This window comes from Xenopus laevis, chromosome 5L, assembly GCF_017654675.1.
Source record: "Xenopus laevis strain J_2021 chromosome 5L, Xenopus_laevis_v10.1, whole genome shotgun sequence".
Classification (NCBI taxonomy): Eukaryota; Metazoa; Chordata; class Amphibia; order Anura; family Pipidae; genus Xenopus; species Xenopus laevis.
The window spans coordinates 63,705,765-63,726,411 of NC_054379.1; the positions used below are offsets into that span (position 1 = coordinate 63,705,765).

The following is a 20,647-nucleotide window of genomic DNA, read 5'->3' on the forward strand; positions in this document are numbered from 1 at the left end:
CCATTAGCAGACAAGTAGTCAGCACTACTCTCACTTTCTTCCTTGGATAGGTGCATGGACTCCAATGGCCACTTTCCACTGGCAATACTGGTAGAGAAGTTAGAACAGAACCCAGTGTATTTTTGAATAGAAAAGCCTTTATTGGCTGTAATGCCCTTGCACCAATAAAGGCTTTTATTTTTCAGAAATACATTGGCTGCTGTTCTAACTTCTCTACCATAGGCCAATTTACCACTCAACCGCAGTTTTAAAACAAGCCCAAATTTTGTTTAGTGGATATGTCAACATTTGTAAAATTCTTTGCATTATAAAACCTACCCCCCCCCCCAAATATACACCTATTAGTATAAGCTGCCAGTAAAGGCAGTTTCTTATTTATCTCTTGCTTCTTTTCATTTGACAGTCCCCTTGCAAAAAAAAAGAAGAAAAAAAAAAGAACGGCTGCCATCACACTGCTTGGCCAGCCACTAGTAAAGCAGAAGGGAAAACCAAACAAACTGTCTGCAACTTTACCACTGGCTGGTGGTCAAAGCAGTGACCAGTGAGCAATGTGGTTGTCCAGCAAAAGATACAGCCACTTAAAAGAAGCACGGGAGAAGGCACTGTTATTGGATACTATGTATCATGTTAGGAAATGTGTTAAAATGTTGCCTTCCCACCAACTTTATTAACCAATTTGTTTTGAAACAACATCTTAGGTTACTGAGAAACATTTGTACCTCATTGCAATAGCATAAGTAAACCAAACCTATTTATTTCTCACATTTAGACAACACTCCAGTATCAATCAAGAAGCAATATTTACATAAATATACTAATTTCAGAGTTCAAATAACAATCTAATAAGGTAAATTTGCACACCTGTGGTAATAGAAAATGTTCTATTCATGTCTAAGGAAGAGGAGCGTGAATGAGAAGCTTGAGGCCTTGGTGGGGGTGGTGGTGGTGGTGGTGCTGTGTTGTCAGGTGAAGTACTTGAATGGGACCTGTAAAATAAGCAGCAAAATCATACCATAAAAACACACACAGTAAGTGGCTTATTAATCATACTCTGTAAAACATTGGAGACAAATATCACAGATGATGTTGCCCATAGCAGCCAATCAGATGCTTTTTTTTCTAACTTGCAGGTGACTGTTAAAACGTAATTGCTGATTGGGTGCTAAAGGCAATGTCAACGGTGTTGTTTTTCTCCAAGTTTTACACATCATGACAATATACAAAATGTATGTTTTAAAACAGATGTCCCTCCCCTAATACTTACCCAGCCAAAGCATATAATAAGTAGTTTAAATTGGAAAAATAGACCTTTTCTGTGCCCTGCCAGTGGTGTCAAGTTACAAGTGATTAACAGGAATGTCCTAACGCTCGTTTTCTGGCGCACAGCTTTTGGACCTGTGGGCATTTGATAAAAGTATGGGATCTAACATCAAGAAACCTGCTTTTTAGAAAGTTCTTAAATACAGTTATGCCGTCGTTCACATTAGTAGCAGTGTTGTACCGTGTTAGCTAAAGATCAAAACCAGGGGGCGTGATTGGAAGCGCTACATGTAGGACGCATCTCCCGAAGCTCTGGGCAATATCCCTGTAATATTAACCCGAGCAGCCCAATACAACCTTTTGAACAACTGCCAATATGGCGTGTGAACACGCAAAGAACTACCCAACACTGTTTTTAGCGTCAATGGGGAAAAATAGAGGCATCCGATTATAATGCCATTCTGCAGAGCAGCACCACGCGGCTTCCTAAGATGGCAGACCCGCGTGTCTCCCCTGTGCAGACGGAGGAAGAGCAATGCCTCCCATCAAGAGCCAAGGTGAGCACCACGGCTGCACACACATTAAGCAAATATGCCAGAACAGACCCTGATTCACACGCAGGTGCTACACCAACACAGCCACAGCTTCCACTGCTGAGATGGAACATACTGCTCCCCTCCCCTCTGCGGTGCAGCTCACTCCTGAACCCACACTGGGAGAAATAGCACACCACTGTTGACCTCCCAATTTAATAATGTATTAGAGGGGGCAGACCTCCCAGTATCCATGAGTGAGATGTTAATATTAATTCTAAAACTGGGGAAAGATCCCCTTAATTGTGCTTCCTATAGACCAATTTCATTAATCAATGCTGATGCAAAAATGTTGGCTTAAATATTGGCACGTAGACTCAATCAACATATTACCAAATTAATATCCCCAGACCAAACGGGATTTATCCCTGGTCGTACTACAGACATTAATGTTAGACGTGTATTTACAAACATAGTGACTCAACACAACAACTCAGGTCTCAGAGTCCTAGCAGCCCTTGATAATGAAAAGGCATTCGATTGAATTGAACGGAATTTCCTATGGGTCACCATGTCAAAAATGGGAATAGGACCCAATTTTTAAAAAATGGATTGAGGCCTTATACCATAACCCCAAAGCTTGCATAAAGAATAATCAAAACATATCTCAAACATTCTCACTCAGTAGGGGTACGAGGCAGGGATGCCCCCATTCCCCCCTGCTATTTGCACTGGTAATGGAACCTTTAGCCGTGCTTCTCAAATCCACGGAAGCAGCCAAAGGGCTGAAACTGTTGCAATGTATGCCGATGATACCATCCTGTTCCTTGAAAACCCCTATGAAGCCCTCGCAGACGCACTAACTGTAATAAATTGCCATACTAAGTATTCAATGCTCACGATAAATTGGGTTAAATCTGTTTGTTTCCCCATTGACTCTTTTCAGGTTGATAATCAAAGACTGCAATAAATTTGCAGTGGGCTACCACATTTAAATATATAGGGGTTCACTCAAAGGAGAACTAGACAAATACCTTGAACTAAATCTTACGCCTCTAGTAACACAACTGGAAAGCAAGATGAGAATATGGCACGACCTCCCCCTAACATTATTGGGTATAGTAAATCTTTTTAAAATGATCATGCTTCCAAAATTTACATACCTGTTCCGACAAGCCCCAAATATGATACATAAAGGTTTTTTCCACAAACTGAACTCTATGATTACCACCCTCTGCTGGGCAGCCACAACCCCCTGTATTACGTTACAATCTTTACAACTTGCAGCAGATGCAGGGGGTCTAGCGGCACCTAATTTATACTTCTACTATCTAGCTACAAAATAGGTTTTATACATATAAAAACATATTTTTAACCCCAACCTAACCAAAGAAGAATCAAGATTGTATGCTCTCCTAAACACACCAAAATACCCTGTACTTAAAAAGCTGTTAGATAAGTGGTTGCAAGATATCCCACATCTCACCCCAGAAGTGTGGAATGTCATCCTGGAAACACACTAGTTCCAAACTAGTCAGCTCTAAAGACAAAATAATCCAAGGTCCTATATGACACCCCACAGGCTCCACCCAATAAACCCCAATATACCAGATATCTGCCCAAATTGCTCCCACTCCCCAGCAATCTTTATGTACCTAGTATGGCACTGCCCATGAAACAGCCTTTGAGTCAATTACTTTTGAGCCCCTGAAATGAAGTGGTTGTGTTTAAAAAAGGCTTTAGTTCCTCAGATTTTTATGCAATCTTTTTGTTCAACCCACTGAATTAAAGCTGAAAGTCTGCAGTTCAACTGCATCTGAGTTGTTTCATTTAAAATTCATTGTCGTAATGTACAGAACTAAAATTAGAAAAAAAGTTGTCTCTGTCCAAAGATTTATTGGCCTAACTGTATGTCCACTGGGTGCAGCCTCCTAGCGTATTAGCTGTATTCATATCTAGCCATAAAACTTCTGTCCCTGTTAAGGCTGCACTGTAGGCTATTGAATTTCTGTATGAATTTATATTCACATTCCTTTTGCTCCTGTTATTTTTTGAAGTTGGCCATTAGTACATTGACTTGAAGATCATGAATACTGTAACTGTTCCTGCAGAAGTGTGCTGCTACTGGGAGATCCGTTTTCCCTCAATTGATGCTGGATCTGTGAGAAGACATCCGCTGGAGTAGTGTTTGTCCAGTTTCAACCACATATAGCCCTGTAGTTGGGCATTTCACACACAGGATAAGGTACACCACATTGGATGACTTCAAGGAGTATGATCGTTTTGTTATGTGTTTTTGCTGGCAATTTAGTATAGGTACCGGCCTGTACTGTAAATATGGGTGCAGGTTTTACACCTTGCTGCAGGCAGGCTGTTGTGCCACTTTTTGCTGTGGCATTTATGGTGCTCCCTACAATTTGTTTTTTAAGGTTTTATTTATTGTTTTTTATGGTTGTCTGTATGCTAGTAGGGGGGTTCAGGGAATATATTTTGCAGCCCATCATCCACCTATATCATCGGTTGGAGTTCTTTCAAGATTTTGTGCAAGGCCTCTTAGTGTTGATTGAATTTGACAACAAGAGGGACCAGGTCATTTTTTTGTAGTTTGTTTGTATTGGAAAAGTTATCACTGTGTATGGCAATAGCTCATTTAATTCAGTTATCTGTTTTTCTGGGGTTGTATCCCTATTTGATGAAGTCACTTCTAAGTTCTCTTAGGTGTTCATCCCTGTCAATATTTTATATTGCCTGGCTGTATATGATTGAGCTCCCTATATGTTTGGGGTGGAAACTGTCATTTCTGAGGTGTTTGCGATTTTTGTAAACAGAGGTAACAAGGTAAAAAAAGGTCCAGGAAATTAATTTTAGTTTTTGAGTTTTTTGCACTTGGTGGGGTGGAAAGTGGTGTAGCTATTGTAGAAGGAAAGAAGGTCCTCTTCAATTGCTGTCCAGATTAACAAGATGTCATCGATGAAGTGGAGGTAAGCCATTGATGATGAAAATTCCTCCTCTAATCTGGCCATAAATAGATTTGCTTATTGTGGTGCAAAGCGACAACCCATGGTACAGCCCATTTGTTGTAAGTAGATCTCCTGTCCAAATGCATTATGTGTCAGGGTGAAGTGTATTATTTGAAGGATTGGTTTAACACGTAAACTGTGTTGTTGTAAGTACAATTGGCAGGCCTGGATTCCATCAGAATGGGGGATGTTGGCGTCAGTGTCAATTGTGGCTGAGATGTTCCATTGGGTATAAGACCTAAGGCCTCAAGTTTGTTGAGGAGGTTGGTGATGTCTTGAATGAAGCTGGGTATATTGTGGACCAGTGGTTTCAGGATGTTTTTAACCCTTACAGACACATTTTTCTGTAAGCATACCTACTCCTGAGATTATATAAGCACCTGAGGAAGGACCACTCGGTCCGAAACATGTTGTGCATTTCTAAATAAATGAATTACTGAACAAAGAAATTTTGTTGTAGTGAAAGTTTGAAGGTCTGGCGGTGAGGGTGAACCATATACTACTGAATAATGAAAGGATTACATCATCCACAAGAATATATATCCTGAGATTATAGGTATTCCAGGGTTACCCACTTTATGGATTTTGGCAAGCATGTAAAAGCAGCCGACTTTGTATTCCCTCTGAACAAGGCAATAACTTGATGTACTTTTTCCTAACAGTCTAAATACTTGCTGACTGCAAAATAGTATATGCCCCCAGTAGCTCACCATCTTTTATTTGGTGACACACTTTGGCTGCTATCAACTGCCTGAGATAAGGGACTGACTTGCAATATACAGTATGCATAAAATATAAAAGTCTCAGTACAAGGATAAGTAGTATTTAAATGTCACATAACACAACAGCTCAGAAATCAGGGCCTTCTTTATCTATTTCATCATCAAAGTCTATTTCCATTTTTTGCAGCATGAAACATTACACTTCTGCCTTTTTTAATGTTTAAAGAACATGTAAACCCCCACAAAAATGAATCTGTAAACAGCCTCTTTGAAGTCTGCCACCTGCCACTTTGCTTGTTCAAAAGTGAATATAAGGCCAGAGCTGGGGATCTGGGGCCGCTGCCACCTTAGGCAGGAGCCCGGACGCCGTCCCCCTCTTCTACTCAGTGCTTAAAATTTTAGAGGCATTGCTTCAAAGAGGGGCCCATCGCTAAATGCAGAAAGCACTATTGTGCTCACTGCAATAGCAGAGCCAATTGCTGGTTTAAAAATTGGAAACATGGCTCTTGAAGTTACCAGAGGCGGCTTTTTTGCTGCCCCTGGTAACTAGCTGCTCGCTGTCACATGAGGCAAGGTTCTCAGCTTGCCCCATGCCAGGAGCACTCCTGAGTAAAGCTGGCCATAGACACAAAGATCCGATCATACGAATCAACGTACGATTGTACTTTCCCATCTCCCGACCCGCCACTAACCATTCAGATCAAAGTCTTACCATTCAGATCAAATAAAGTAGTTAAAGAACAGATCAGCCAATGTTCTACCTCTGACAGCAATCGTACGATAGTTATGTCTGACATAGCTAGTGACAGTCTCCAACTGAAAATCGTACGATCGTCAATACATGCAGAGATATTATCGGCAGTGTTGGGAATCTCCACACACGGTCCAAAAAACGTACGAATCCACGATTCGTATGATTGGATTGTTGCGTCTATGGCCAGCTTAAGGTTGCAGCATCTACTTAATCGTTTAGGATTCCTTCTTGTCCTCTAACCCACTCAATACCACCCTTTCCTTTGACTGTTGGCTACGGAGCATACTCAGTTCCCAGCTAACACAGTCACTTCACATTACAAAACACTCCAGTCTAGCCACCAATGAAGAGATGGCATTGCTGATTCCCATAGAAACTCTGCTATAGCTGTCTACTTTATTTTTTCTCCTAATCTCCTATCCTGAGCTCAGTTTAACCATTTCAATCCAAGCACTTCTTCTTATCAACATAAGTTCAGCCTGTGTAAGCCTGCATTCTTGATTGCATGAACTTTACAGAGCATATGTGCTGGTTTTACAGGTAAATGTCACTGATGGCCACCAGGTGAAAGCTGCTATTTGTTTTAGGAATATGTGACTGTGCTGGCAAATGGAAATAATGTATGCAGTACAAACTTATACATATAGTAGAAAAATATAGGGTTTACTAGAGAGACTAAAATAATAATTTTGTATCAGTTACAGTAAAAAGTACAGGAAATTATGTTTTTTGATTGTATTCTGCTTTCCTGTAATTGTCATCTGATCAGTGACATTTTGATATTTCTTATCTAAAGTTGTCCTTTAAAGGATAAAAGTATAGCTTGGAAACTCATTGGAAACTAATTTCAGATATTGTAAGTGATGACACCAATAAGCAAGTTGCAGTACTGGATCCTGCGCATAAAATTACTCCTAAGCAAGTTAATTTGTAAAACACTGAAATAAATTAAAGGGGATCTAAATATTACTTGTACAACCACACTTTGCTCAGTTGTTGTAGACTACTAATACCTGCAAACTAACATATCAGTAAGAGGTAACACATGATGAAATAAATAGTCCAGCAACATTAATTTTCCAGCACCAAACAAGGCTGATCACAGTATACTATAAAGAAGATAAAATTATAAAATAATATTTAAGACCTAAAGCAAAGAGAAAAAACCCCCAAAATTATATGTTTTCTAGCAGAGATAATTTTAAAGCACTTGACTGAGTATTTTTCAAATGTTTTCAACCCTTATCCAAGTGGCTTCTACCCATATCCAAGTGGCTTCTTCAGTTTAAATGAGTGGTAGGCAATTGCCTGGGATTTTAAACCCTCAATCTGGGAATGTAATAAAAGTAGCAAAAAGCAAAACAATTTGCAGAAATAAAAATTTGCATTTCAAAATGTAATATTCATCCTTAAACTGTTATTGCATTGCGAATTTTCATTGCGCTTTGCAAATTTTCATTGCGCACTGCTCACTTTTAAGAAGTGCTGGAATGTGTCGTAATCTTTTGGAGCAAACATAACAACTTTTTCAGTAAGAAGTTTTATTACATACACTGCACACTGGCGCAAACTATAAGATTCGCAAACCTTCTTCCACTGTCAGAAGCGGTTGCTAAATGGTTTCCAGGTTCACAAAAGCTATATTAAATTAACGCAAAGGAAAGGAAAACTTGCGGAGCCCAATCTATCTCACTTTCGGTATTTCCAACTGCGGCAAGTATTTCTAGCACAATTTGGAGGATCTGAAATACAAACCTCACAACCACAATTTGAAACTGCGTTATGGTCTCCTACCATAACCAAACTTACATCCACCTTATATAAGACCTTGCTACAAACATGCCCCCCCCCCCGTTTAAAGCAGCATATCAAAAATGGCTAGCTGACATCCCAGACCTCGAAGACGAGGAGTGGGAGGAAGCAACAGATAAAGGTTATAGTTGTCTCTACTCTGTACGCGACAAATTGATTCAATTTAAATGGCTTCATCAGTTCTATATCACCCCTGTGCGGTTAAAAGCCATGGTAAAATAACCCAACTGCAAAATGTCATAGGTGCCAGGCTGAAGGGGCCACCTTTTTACACATGGCTTGGTCGTGTCCACCAGTCTCCATGTTTTGGACCGAAGTTATGGATATCTTAGCGGATAAATTAGATTTCCCTAGGCTGCTGACTCCACAGGTGTGCATATTAGGAGTCATAGATGACATCATATACGCTAATCATGCCAGAGTTAGATACCGTACACTGTTGTACTATGCTAAGAAAGTAATTGCTATGGCATGGATGGGTCCCCAACCGCCCACGGTACAAAACTGGATAACGTTGGTGAATCAGAATCTGCCTCTCATTAAACTCACCTTACTAGCCAGAGGCTCACTGCAAAAATTTGAGAAAATATGGAGTCCATGGTGGGAAGCGGGACTTGGGGGTCAGGGCTCCCGAACATGAAAAGTAGCGTTTATTTCTACTGTAAAAGGCAGGAATTCTTAATTCCATCTAGTCACTGTCCAATATGTTGTTGATAGGAATCTTGGAGGCAACATTCACATCTCACTGTAAGACTGTTTGAACTGTGTTTTAATTCTTGAGTGTATCAATCACATTACTAAACGAATTGATGAGTACACGTTTTATTTCAAGCTCTGTAATGGTAACAACTGCATTTACGGCATATACTTTGTTTTATGTTTTATGTGTTATAAAACAATAAAATTTTACCTTTAAAAAAAAAAATTAACGCAAAGGAAAATTTGTTCTCGCACCGAGAATATTTTTTCCATTACCGACTTTTATTACATTCCCCCATAAGAGTCACCAACAACCAATCATAATAGTTCCATTGAATTTATTCAAGAAGGTGTTATCCTGAAACTCACAGATGTAAAAATGTGATCTATTCACAAAGGTACCATAAATCTTGACCAGGCAGGTGTTAAGTAATGGTAGTGCCCTTGGGCAATAGCGGATATCTCTATATCTGCAGTAGTGATGTACGAGCCTTCCTGAAACCCGCGGGTTGAGTGGGTTTGGGGTGGCTACCGTAAAAAGTCTTTGGGTCACCTTCAGTGACCTCATACTGCCAGCTTTCAGCCACTGAATTTACAAACTTGTGCCTGCCCGGCCTCAAACCTTTGTGATGTCAAAGCGGGCGCGGGTCTATAAATAGAGGGGACAGAAGGGCTGGGTTCAGGAGGAGGCAGGTTAGGGTTGGGTCGAGGGAAACTCGACCCGCTCATCACTAATCAGCAGCATGTTTGAATGACATAGCAGATCAGAACCCACGATAGTTATGACGCATACATATTGCCTAAGAGATCCGAAGCACATTATGATTATGCTGGATCAGAACTTTCCATAGTGAGCAAGCATGCTGCAATTTTGAGAATACATGTCAAATGTACTAATTTATGTAAGAATATTAAACCCTACAAATAACTAATTTATATGCCATTATCTTAAGATGCCCAGCGCTTTCAAATTTCCTCTGTTCATACATCAATCAATCACAAAATCAGCAATATGGATATATAAATTCACCATTTCAACTGCGCTCCTAGGCAAGGGACACAGTTAAATCCATTCATGCCACAATATGAACAGACATGGTTACTGATCATCAGAATCTGCAGTTCTGAAACAGTGACTCCAATTAAGGCAGGCTATACCACCATAATTGAGTGTGGAAACAATTGTGTACAGTGATGTATTTCGTTATTTTATATGTTCATATATTTTCTTAATCTTCTTCCTCAGTTATAATATACACACATATTACCTGAATTATTTTAATGCTTTTGCAACTCTGTAAACAAAAATGTTCAACCACAAGTAATCCCTGCTTTTTAAAGCATGCAGTATGCAGTAAAGTAGTTGCCTGAGGTACAGTAGTGACACAGTTTAGAAACCACCCAGTATGTTAAAGATTTTACACTGTTCTGTGTACCAATAACATTTATAGCATGAACAGCAATATAAAGCAATGTTGCGTCTAAAGTAGCAACCTATACTCAAATTAATGGCAGTCTAGTACAGGTATGGGGTTAGCAATGCGCGCACCAGCCCGGAAATCCGCGGGACCGGCTATCACAAAGAATCTTCCAGACACCACATTGCCAGTTCCGGCCCCCTGAATTTATAAACTTGCGCCAGTCCCGTCCCTTTTGCGAGGTCACAGTCTATATATCCAGGGGACGGAGCGGGCTAGTAAGGGAATTTCACTATATGGTGCCAGTTATCCAGAATGCTAGGGACCTGGGGGTTTCCAGATAAAGGATCTTTCCATAATTTGCATCCTCATACCTTAAATCTACTAGAAAATCATTTAAAAATTAAATAAACCCAACAGGCTGGATTTGCTTCCAATAAGGACTAATTATATCTTAGTTTGGACCAAGTACAAGGTATATCATAGGTAATATAAGCCCAAGAGCTGTAACCCACACCAACCAATAAGAAATTTGTAAACAAAACCAAAACCACATTAATGGCCCCCTGGTGACTGTATTGTTGTGTTTCACATCTGATCCCATTTGGGCGTTATATCAATACTTAGAAATTCTGGCTTAGACACCATTAAATACTGTCTGCATATAAAAAAATATATAACCGTCTGTTATATAATGCTTGTGATATAATTAGGAAACTGCTGTTCCCACGTGCAACTAATAGTTAATAGAAAAATCATGAAGCAGGAAGGGTTGGGACCTTTAAGATCAGAGGGGGGTCAGCTGGTTGATGAAAACAAACAAAAAGCGCAGATTCTGAACACATATTTTTCGTCTGTCTAGACAAATGAGGAACCAGTTAATGAAGGTTTCCTTCTTGATAGTCCCAATTCTAGTAATAAAACAAATGATGGATGGTTCACACATGAGGAAATTCAAAAGCGACTAGAACATGGAAGATAAATAAAGGTCCGGGGCCAGATGGTATTCATCCCAGGGTACTGTGGAGGAAAAGTTATCCTGGCCCCCCCCCTTAATGGAGGGAACAGTTTCAAAGTGCATATAAAGCCCTTGTAGAAACTGTTCCAAGGTTTTGTGTAACATCTGCTGAGTCGGTTCTTATCAGTATTCTGTTTTGTTTTTATATTCTTGTGCCTCCTTGAGCGCAGTCACGGTTACTCCTCTATTTTCTCATATGAGATAAGTGGACTCAGATATCATCCCCTATCCTCCTTTTTCACTTCCTTTACATAGCTTTCTCATGAAGTTTTGTACCAGAGGGTACATAATGTCTGGTCAATCCTTTGTTCTGTATTCTGTCTCTCTCGAGTACAGGATCCACTTAGCTCGTGTATGTTTATTAAATAAGTAATAAACTTGGATTAACCCTTTCACCTCAAGTGATCTCTGGTCTTTGGATTCTTCCCCAACAGTACTTAGCGAGCTTAGCTCTGTGATTGCCAAACCTCTTTACTTATTTTTTCAGGCTTCTTTGAGGTCTGGCATAGTGTCGAGAGACTGGCGAATTGCTAATGTGGTGCCGCTATTCAAAAATTATACCGTTCTCAGCCTCAAAACTATAGGCCAGTTAGTCTGACATCAGTGGTAGGAAAGCTTTTCGAATGGTAAATAAAGTATAAGATACTGGACTTCATAGCAAATCATAATACTATGAGTGTGAGCCAGCATGGTTTTATGTGTAATAGACCTTGCCAGACTAACTTAATTTCTTTTTATGAGAAGGTAAGTAGGGACCTCGATTCTGGGATGGCAGTGGATATGATTTACTTAGACTTTGCTGAAGCATTTGATACAGTGCCACACAGAAGGTTACTGGTTAAATTAAGGAATGTTGGTCTGGAACATAGTATTTGCACCTGATAACTGGCTAAACGATAGACTACAAAGAGTTAGTGGAGTACCACAGGGTTCTGTACTAGGTCCCTTGTTTTTCAACTTGTTTATTAATGACCTGGAGGTGGGCATTGAAAGTACTGTTTCTATTTTTGCAGATGATACTAAATTGTGCAGAACTATAGGTTCTATGCAGGATGCTGCCACTTTGCAGAGTGATTTGTCTAAATTGGGAAACTGGGCAGCAAACTGGAAAATGAGGTTCAATGTTGTTAAATGAAGGGTTATGCACAGTGAGGTTAATGAGGTTGTGGAATGCACTGCCGAGTGATGTTGTTAAGGTTGATTCTGTTAATGCCTTTAAGAGTGGATTGGATGATTTCTTGGATAGACATAATATCAAAGTCTATTGTGACACTAAATTCTATAGTTAATGTAGATAGGGGTATTTTAATTTATGTGAGGGTATGGAGGGGTGTATGTATGGATGCTGGGTTTCATTTGGAGGGGTTGAACTTGATGGCCTTTGTCTTTTTTCAACCCGATTTAACTATGTAAAGCAGGAGTGCCCATAATGTGAGGTCTACTTTGAGTGATGTTGTCCCATTATGACCTACATCCACAAAAGCATTGTTGGCATTCTGTTCCATGGAAAATATTACTTACATATTATATTGATTTATGAGATAATTTATATTGCTATATTTAACAAACAACTATAACCTTTACATAATAAATATCTGAATGAAAAGCATGAAACAGAATGGTGATTTAGTCAAGCTGTTTGTTGACAGTGTCTTGAGATCTACTGATCATCAGATCAGTACTTTTTGGGCATCCCTGTACTAAAGCAAACGGTATTCCACAGCAGACTGTCAATGAAAACAAAAGTTCACAATACCCATTTGTAAATGTTCTAGCGGTGGTGCACGCAAGTTCAAAATATACATATGTTATAATGGTGTCGGTACTTATCGTTCAGTTGTTCATGATGTGATAACCATCGCATCCATCCGTATTGTGATCCCAAGACGATATGCTGTTTATTGAAGTCATTCCATTACTTCATACTAACTGCTCACTCCTGGGATTGGGTTAAGAAGTATGGGATCCCCTTTGTGCTATTAAACCTGCAGTATTCACACCTTGACTACCGTATCACTACTGTCGTAGCTTTCTTAAAAAGCCAAAAATCTGGAAATTACGTGTGCTTAAGGGGAAGCTTGATGACATCAGCGATTACTATTCAAACAGTTTTCCTAGTAACCCAGTATGTTCTAGTCTCTACTCTAAGGCAGTATGATAAAGGCCACTTCTAAATCTTATATTATATAAGATAATGCACAAGTTTCCAGTAGAATTTCTGTCTGACAAGTAGTCAGTCTAGGTCTGATTTGTATATATAAAATTCTAGGAGTTTATGAGTAAGCTCCTCAAAGGAAGGCAGTATGCCTGTCGGCGTTAGGGTTGTGATTTGGATCAAATCTGTATTGATTTAAGGTAGACATGCAGATATCTCCAATCCATGAAGGAAGTCTAAGTTAAGTACCAAAGTAGTCAATGATTGTGGAATCAGTGTGGTTGTAGTCTGTATTTTGTTCCATATAGATAAGCTATGTGATGTGGTGAGGATAAACTCCAATGGTAGAAGTCTATGTTAATTTGGAATCAAGAATAGGTATTTTACAGTGCTTGACCCATGTTGGAGCACTCAATGGCTATCCATGGAAGGACAGGGAAAAGCTGTATATTGGTTAGAAGTGTAGCTGCTAGATCATTCTTACATTTCTTTTTCCATATTACACCTCTGTCTTGTGGAAATAGAATAAAAAATGTTTAAACAGCTGTGTTACCTACACTGTGGGTCATTTATATCCACTGGGCTAATTTGCACCTGGGCAGTAACACAACCAATCAGATGTTTGCTTTCATTGTTCTACCTGCAACTAATCACTGATTGTATTACTGTTTGCTATGGGTTACTGCCCAGACACAAATTTGCCCAACATTTACAAATGAGCATCACAACAAACGGTGGTTCATAAACAAGGGTTTACAGAGTACAATAGGATTAGAGGGCCCTACACATGAGCGTTTATGAATTAAAGGTAAGGGTACAATTGAGACGTTAGGATTTTAGAAACAATTTTGTGATTTATGATACAGCAATGATTGATTAATTAAGGTACATTGAATAAGCTTCTTTAAATAGGTGGGTCTTTAAGGAGCATTTGAAAGTTTGGAAAGAAGGTGACAGCTCGAGGCATTGAGTGAGTATTATCAGTCAAATGAGATCTTTTTTTCATTAAAGAAATGAACAAGATCTGGGCAGTTATATTAATGGGTGGAGCAGGGCATAAGAGTGAGTTAAATGTGGCAAACAGTAGCTGAGGTTTAGAGGACAGAGTGGAGATTAAAGAAGAGAAGTATTGTTCATTAACTATTGATAGAGCTCGAGAGCATGGATTTGATGTGGATGAAGTCAGGATCTGTTTGTGACTTTCTCCACCTTCATTCAGCTGATCTACTACATATTCTGAGGTACCGAGTTACACCAGTGTGCCAGGGTTGGGGTTTAGCTCTTTGGCTGTGATGGGTGGTAGAAGAAGCAAGGGAGTCGAGAGCTGTTGAAAGAGCATCGTTGTAGAGAGAAGCTGCCCTATTTGGACAGGAGAGGTTGTTAATATGAGAGATGGATTGTGCTGATACTGTTGATAATTGCTGTGGATCAAATGCATTAAGGTTTCTTTATGTGTGGGTGGAGAGAGATGGTTGTGATGCAGGTGAAAGTGTTATCTGAAAGGAGAGTAGGTGATGGTCAGATGGGAGTAAGGAGCGTTAGTAAGGTTGGATGGGTGGCACGAATATAAGAGCATGACCCTCGATGTTGGTAGGTGAGTCGGTCCACTAAGAGAGCACGTTACGTTAGGTATTCATGGTGGATATATTGATAAAGTGCTATTAAGAAAAGAGCTCAGATGGATTTATGAGTTAGATACGAAATGGCCCCAAGGTTTAAATGAAGATATAAAATTTGGTGTATTTTTGTAAATATATATATAAAAAAAATCTAAGATAACCCCATTATGAATAGATTTGGGAAAAATGCCTGATCCAAGCTAGTACTATATAAATTAATAAATAATATGTAAATAACTTGCAGTATGTTGTTAATCGCTATATTGACAGATCAGATTGGTGCTAACAATTTTGGTAATATGGAGGCGGGTTGCTATGGCAACATAACGTAATTCACCATATAGGGCTTTAAGAGGATCTTGGTTACTGACATCATTACACCCTGACGAAGCCGAGGACGGTGAAACGCGCATTGGCGTGTATCCGAGGGAAAACGCTTCCCCTCCTTGCCTGCTGTTATCCTGTACATTGGCGCAAAAGAACAAACACCCGCAGCCGAAAAAGGAAGATCTCAGAAGTGTTGCCCAGACGAATGCTATATGCGGCGATGAAAAGGCTCTGCAAGATGGGCAAGATGCGAGGCGCGGATTGTTGAGCCAACAATCAGGACTAATCACTTCAGCAACCTATGAAGCGGTAACGTATACCGGCATTTACTTCTGCACTACTTTTCCAGTAACAGTGAGAAGCACAGTACTCCTTGATATAGTATGGGCATAGAAAAATCTTAGCACAAGATATCCATTAAGCAACTGTTTCAACTACTCCATACTGTTGCAATTTTGCTGTATTTGCAAGTGGCTGGCAGCAAGTGGATCGTTAAGATTGACTTTGGCCATAAATTGTTACAATTCTTCCCACCCTGTTTCCAATTGGAAGGATGACTTGTTGAAGTGGCAAGAGTAGCAATTGGCATTGCGTTTAACCTAACAGCGGCAGAAGGAAGGAAAAAATATGGCTAGCGTTTCCTCAGTGATCTAATTTTAACAGGAACACATGGACATTTTTATGAATTCATTTGGGACTTTAACAAACTAACCAACTAATGAATTATCACATCCATAGCAACTGGTCCATAACTATCAAATTGAAATATGAAATTATGACTAGGGATGGACGAATTTGACCCGTTTCGTCAAAAATTCCCGCTGGCAAAATGTCGTAGACACCCATTAAAGTCTATGGGCATCAAAAAAATGTTGTCGCGCGGCGAAATTATTTTGCCGCACGTCTTTTTTTTTTTTGACGCACACCGCCATACAAGTCTATGGGCGTCATTTTTTTCAGCGAAACGAGGTGAAAAAATTCGCCCATCCCTAATTATGACTAACAGCATCAAATATAATATGAATTAATTAATTCTAATAATATTGATTAATTTTGATACATATTTATGTGTGGTATTTTTTTATATTTGGTTTTTTGCATATGTGTAAATAAAAGGTGATTAATTTGTACTAACATATGTGTCACTAACTATTTGAATCAGGTAGCTGAGAGAACAATTAAAATGTAATAGAACAAATTATAGACTAAATACCGAGTGCAGACTTTGAGATACATTTTAATACTAATTAATTCCCACTAAGAGAGACCAAATTAAGTTCTTAGTGAGAGGAGTTTAGAAGTAGCGGGAGAAGCAGTTGTCAATGGGAATGTTGAAGTCACCTAAAATGAGAGCAGGTGTCTCGCTGGAGTGAAAGTATGGAAGCCAAACAGCAAAGTGATCCAGGAAACCATGGTAGGTACCGGGGGCGATATATGAAAGCAACATGCAGAGAGATTGGAGAAAACAAACATATGCTGTGGACTTCAAAAGAAGTAAAGGAGAGAGAAGTTAGTGTGGTTAGATTTTAAAACCTACATTTGGGGGAGAGAAGAAATACAACCCCACCACTGTGATGGCCATTCTGTCTAGGGGTGTGACTAAGTACCTGCATAGGGCAGCAGGTGAAGCAGTGTCAGTGGAAGAGAGCCATGTTTCAGTGATAGCCAAAAGGTGAAGAGATTTGGATATAAATAGATCATGGACTGCTGTGAGTTTATTGCATGTGCCCTCTGTGCATTCCAGAAGGCACATGAGAAAGGCAGAAAGGGTGCTGGCTTTATGTGAATAAGGTTTGCAGGATTAGAAGTGTGTAAAGTTTTAGAGACTGTAAAAGACATTGTTAAATGCCTGAGAGTGGGAATAGGTGAGGGTAGGAATGAGTGTGTTGGACCAGGGTTTGGGAGATGTCCCCAGCTGCAAGTAACAGTAATAAGGAAAGTCACACAAGGTGGGACCTAGATTTGACAGTGCGAGCATTGCATTGATCCTGCAAATGCGGAGGGCCCAGTCAGACTAATAAGTTGCTGTAATATATGTTCATGTAAAATGTCTTGTTCTAAAGGTTTAGGGACCCAATGATCTTGTTGTGGGACCCAATGATCTTGTTGTGGGACCCAATAACTAATCAGTTATAGTTCATATAAATAGTAAAAACAATTAATTAATGTGGTAATAAGTCAGTTATTAATGGGCAGTGGAATTTATCTTAAGTTTTTAATTCATTGGGGGGGTAGGTCATTGGAGTTTGTCCTAAGTTAAACCCTACCTTCCTGCCCCTGTCATGCTGCTCTGCGCTGTCATTGCTTGATATAAGTTATTTTCCTTGCAGCATCTTATTTCCAACATACTGTTAGGTATCAAGATAAATCACCCCAAATATGAAAGCCTGAGGTCCTCTGAACAGTTTTTTTGTCAAATATGTATAGGTTTGCCCAAGTACCTGGCATATAGGGGCCCCAAAAGGAAGACCCTCTAGATGGTCTGTTATTTCAGGTACTGCAAAATCAACACATTTACATCATTCTTGGGGTGGCAAAGGTAGAAAAAAGTACATTGATCCTGAAAACCATATAAAATTTCGGAAAGTACACTTTCCCCCAAATCAAAATTGGGTATGCATGTCTTTCTACCTTTCCAAAAAACACCTCAAAACTTCCACCCTGCAGCATATTATTTCCCACATACTATTAAGTATCAACACAAATCACCCCAAATATGAAAGCCTGGGGTCCTCTGAGCAGTTTTATGTCCAAAAGCAGATATACCAAAGCAGCTGGCATGTGCAGACCCCAAATAAAAATAGTGCATTTGAATTTTCACAGCTGCCGATTGGCCTTCTGTGAGTAAAGCTCCTTCACTATGTTTTATGTGCCACAAGACCCCCTAACAGCATGAAGACCCCCCCAAAACCATATATTTTAATTTAATTTAATTATGGCTTTCTACTCCAAACTACCATACTGCAAAGCTACGCTAAAAAGGCAGCAGTTTTTATGACATTCCTGAAAATCGCCTAAAAATATTGCAATTGGCCGCATTTATCTCACCCAATTTCTTACATACAATTGTAAAACACCCTAAATATTGATGCCAAAAGTCTACTGAACAGTTTGATGTCCAGTATGCATAGATATACTAAAGCAGCTGGCATGTGTAGACCCCAAATAAAAATAGTGCATTTGAATTTTCTCTGCTGCTGATTCGGCTTCTGTGAACAAAGCTCCTTGATTGTGTATTATGTGCCACAGCGGCTTCAATGACATTTCAGAAAATTGGCTAGAATTACTGCAATTGGTCACATTTTTCTCACCCAATTTCTTACATACAATTGAAAAACACCATAAATATGACCTCCAATGGTCTACTGAACAGTTTGATGCCCAATATGCATATATATACCAAAGAATGTGGTATGTATGAACCCCAAATAAAAATAGTGCATGTGAATTTTCTTGGTTGCCAACTCAGCTGCTGCAAACAGAGTTCCCTGCAAGCGTATTATGTCTCGTAAGACCCCCAAACTCTACAAAGACCCCCAGGAAACCATATATTTTCGGAAAGTACACATTCGGACTAATCAAAAATGGGTAAATACATCTTCTACACCAAACTATCAAACTACAAAGCTATGCTAAATACATGTAATGAACAATTATGCAGGGATAAAAAAACAATAAAAAAATCATGCAAATCAGTGAAATAACTGATCTGACAGTGTAAATTAGTGATAAAAACATCTGATCCAATAGTTCTGCTGCTAAACAAACAGTTTTTATGTAGAAAAAATGTATGCAAAAAAAAAAAAAAAAGACCTCTTCCTCCCAAAAAATCACCAAAAAGCCTATATGGTGAAAAATGCAATCTTTAGCATATACAGTGCATAAAAGTGTGTAAAAATGGACCACTTACCAGGCCTCCTGGCTGCTATGGAGGGTCCCTGGAAGCATGGTAAGCTGTGATGTCAGAATATAGAAGAGAGGCATTAATGGCGGAACTCACCCGCACAGAAAGCCTCACCTCGTCCATAGCAGCTATCGCGGGAAGTCGGTAGCTTTGTCCGATACTTTGTATGCACAGAAATGTTACCCGCTCGCATCGCTGACAGACTTATCCACGGGAGGCCAAAGTGATACTTTCAAACTGCGGCTTTATTGAAACAATACCTGGTGGTATAGTCAACTACAAGAGGTCCTCTGCACTCAACCCATTATCAATATATTTTGTGGTCACACCCTCATTGCACCCCCGCCTAATGGTTTTAAAAAATAGTGGTGAGCACAACTTTCCCTTGTTTGTTATAGTTATACAGGAGCAGTGACCAGCTCCATGTTGTAGCTCCCAACCCTCCCAGCTATAGTCAGGTGATCCCACTGGTGTCTAATAAAAGGGCAGCCAAGTTTGGGAGTTTTACTTTGAAAGCAGCTAGTAAGTTGCAGGTAAAACTTAGTCCCTTTGTAAAATGTATAATTAAGCAATTGAATTCTTAATGAATCAGATGAAAATTAAGCATAGGACTGGCCAGATATGGGATGACTTTGACGTAGTTGGCCAGCTTAAATATATTGCAATATATGGACAAACAATCCCTGTGTTGTTTAAAGGGTAAGGCATTTTTTAGTAGCAGTATGCACAAAATGTCTCTGTCTTAAAAATATTGATAATGGGTTGAGTGCAGAGGACCTCTTGTAGTTGACTATATGTATTTTGTGGTCACACCCTCATTGCACCCCCGCCTAATGGTTTTAAAAAATAGTGGTGAGCACAACTTTCCCTTGTTTGTTATAGTAATACCTGGTGGTACAGTTGTGGTGGGTGTATAGCAAACTGCAAATAGTTTGCTGTACACCCACCACAACTGTACCACCGTGTATTATTTCAATAAAGCCGCAGTTTGAAAGTATCACTTTGGCCTCCCGTGGATAAGTCTGTGAGTGCTGCGAGCGGGTAACATTTCTGTGTAAGCTGTGATGTCGCAGAGCAGGAGATTCAGGAAGTAAGTGGGCGGAGCTTAGGTGGTAGTTGGCAGCAGACCCAGATCGCACTGTTTGGGGGTCGGCCCTGCAGGACCGCCATCAGAAATCGCAGGGCCCCAAAATTTCCTGGGGCCCCTGGGCTGCTCCCACCGCAAGCCCCACCTACAAGTCCGCCCTCCCTACCACACAGTTAAAAATCAAAAAAAATATTGGTGGCTATGGTTCCCACATGTTAATAAAAAATAAAAAGATATTGGTGGTCAGGGCCCCCCATAAAAAAACATTTGTGGCCAGGGTCCCCCCATTAAAAAATATTGGTGGCTAGGACCCCACATG

The 20,647-nt window shown here is 39.7% G+C and overlaps 1 protein-coding gene across 1 annotated transcript in view; it reads right to left on the minus strand.

Annotated features, from left to right (window-relative positions):
• Positions 1 to 20,647, minus strand: part of reps1.L (RALBP1 associated Eps domain containing 1 L homeolog) — a 187,967-nt gene that overhangs the window by 42,533 nt on the left and 124,787 nt on the right. Inside the window, exon 12 of the mRNA XM_018263236.2 lies at positions 862 to 986. Coding sequence (XP_018118725.1) covers positions 862 to 986 — 125 coding nt within the window. The remainder of the gene's footprint in view (positions 1 to 861; positions 987 to 20,647) is intronic.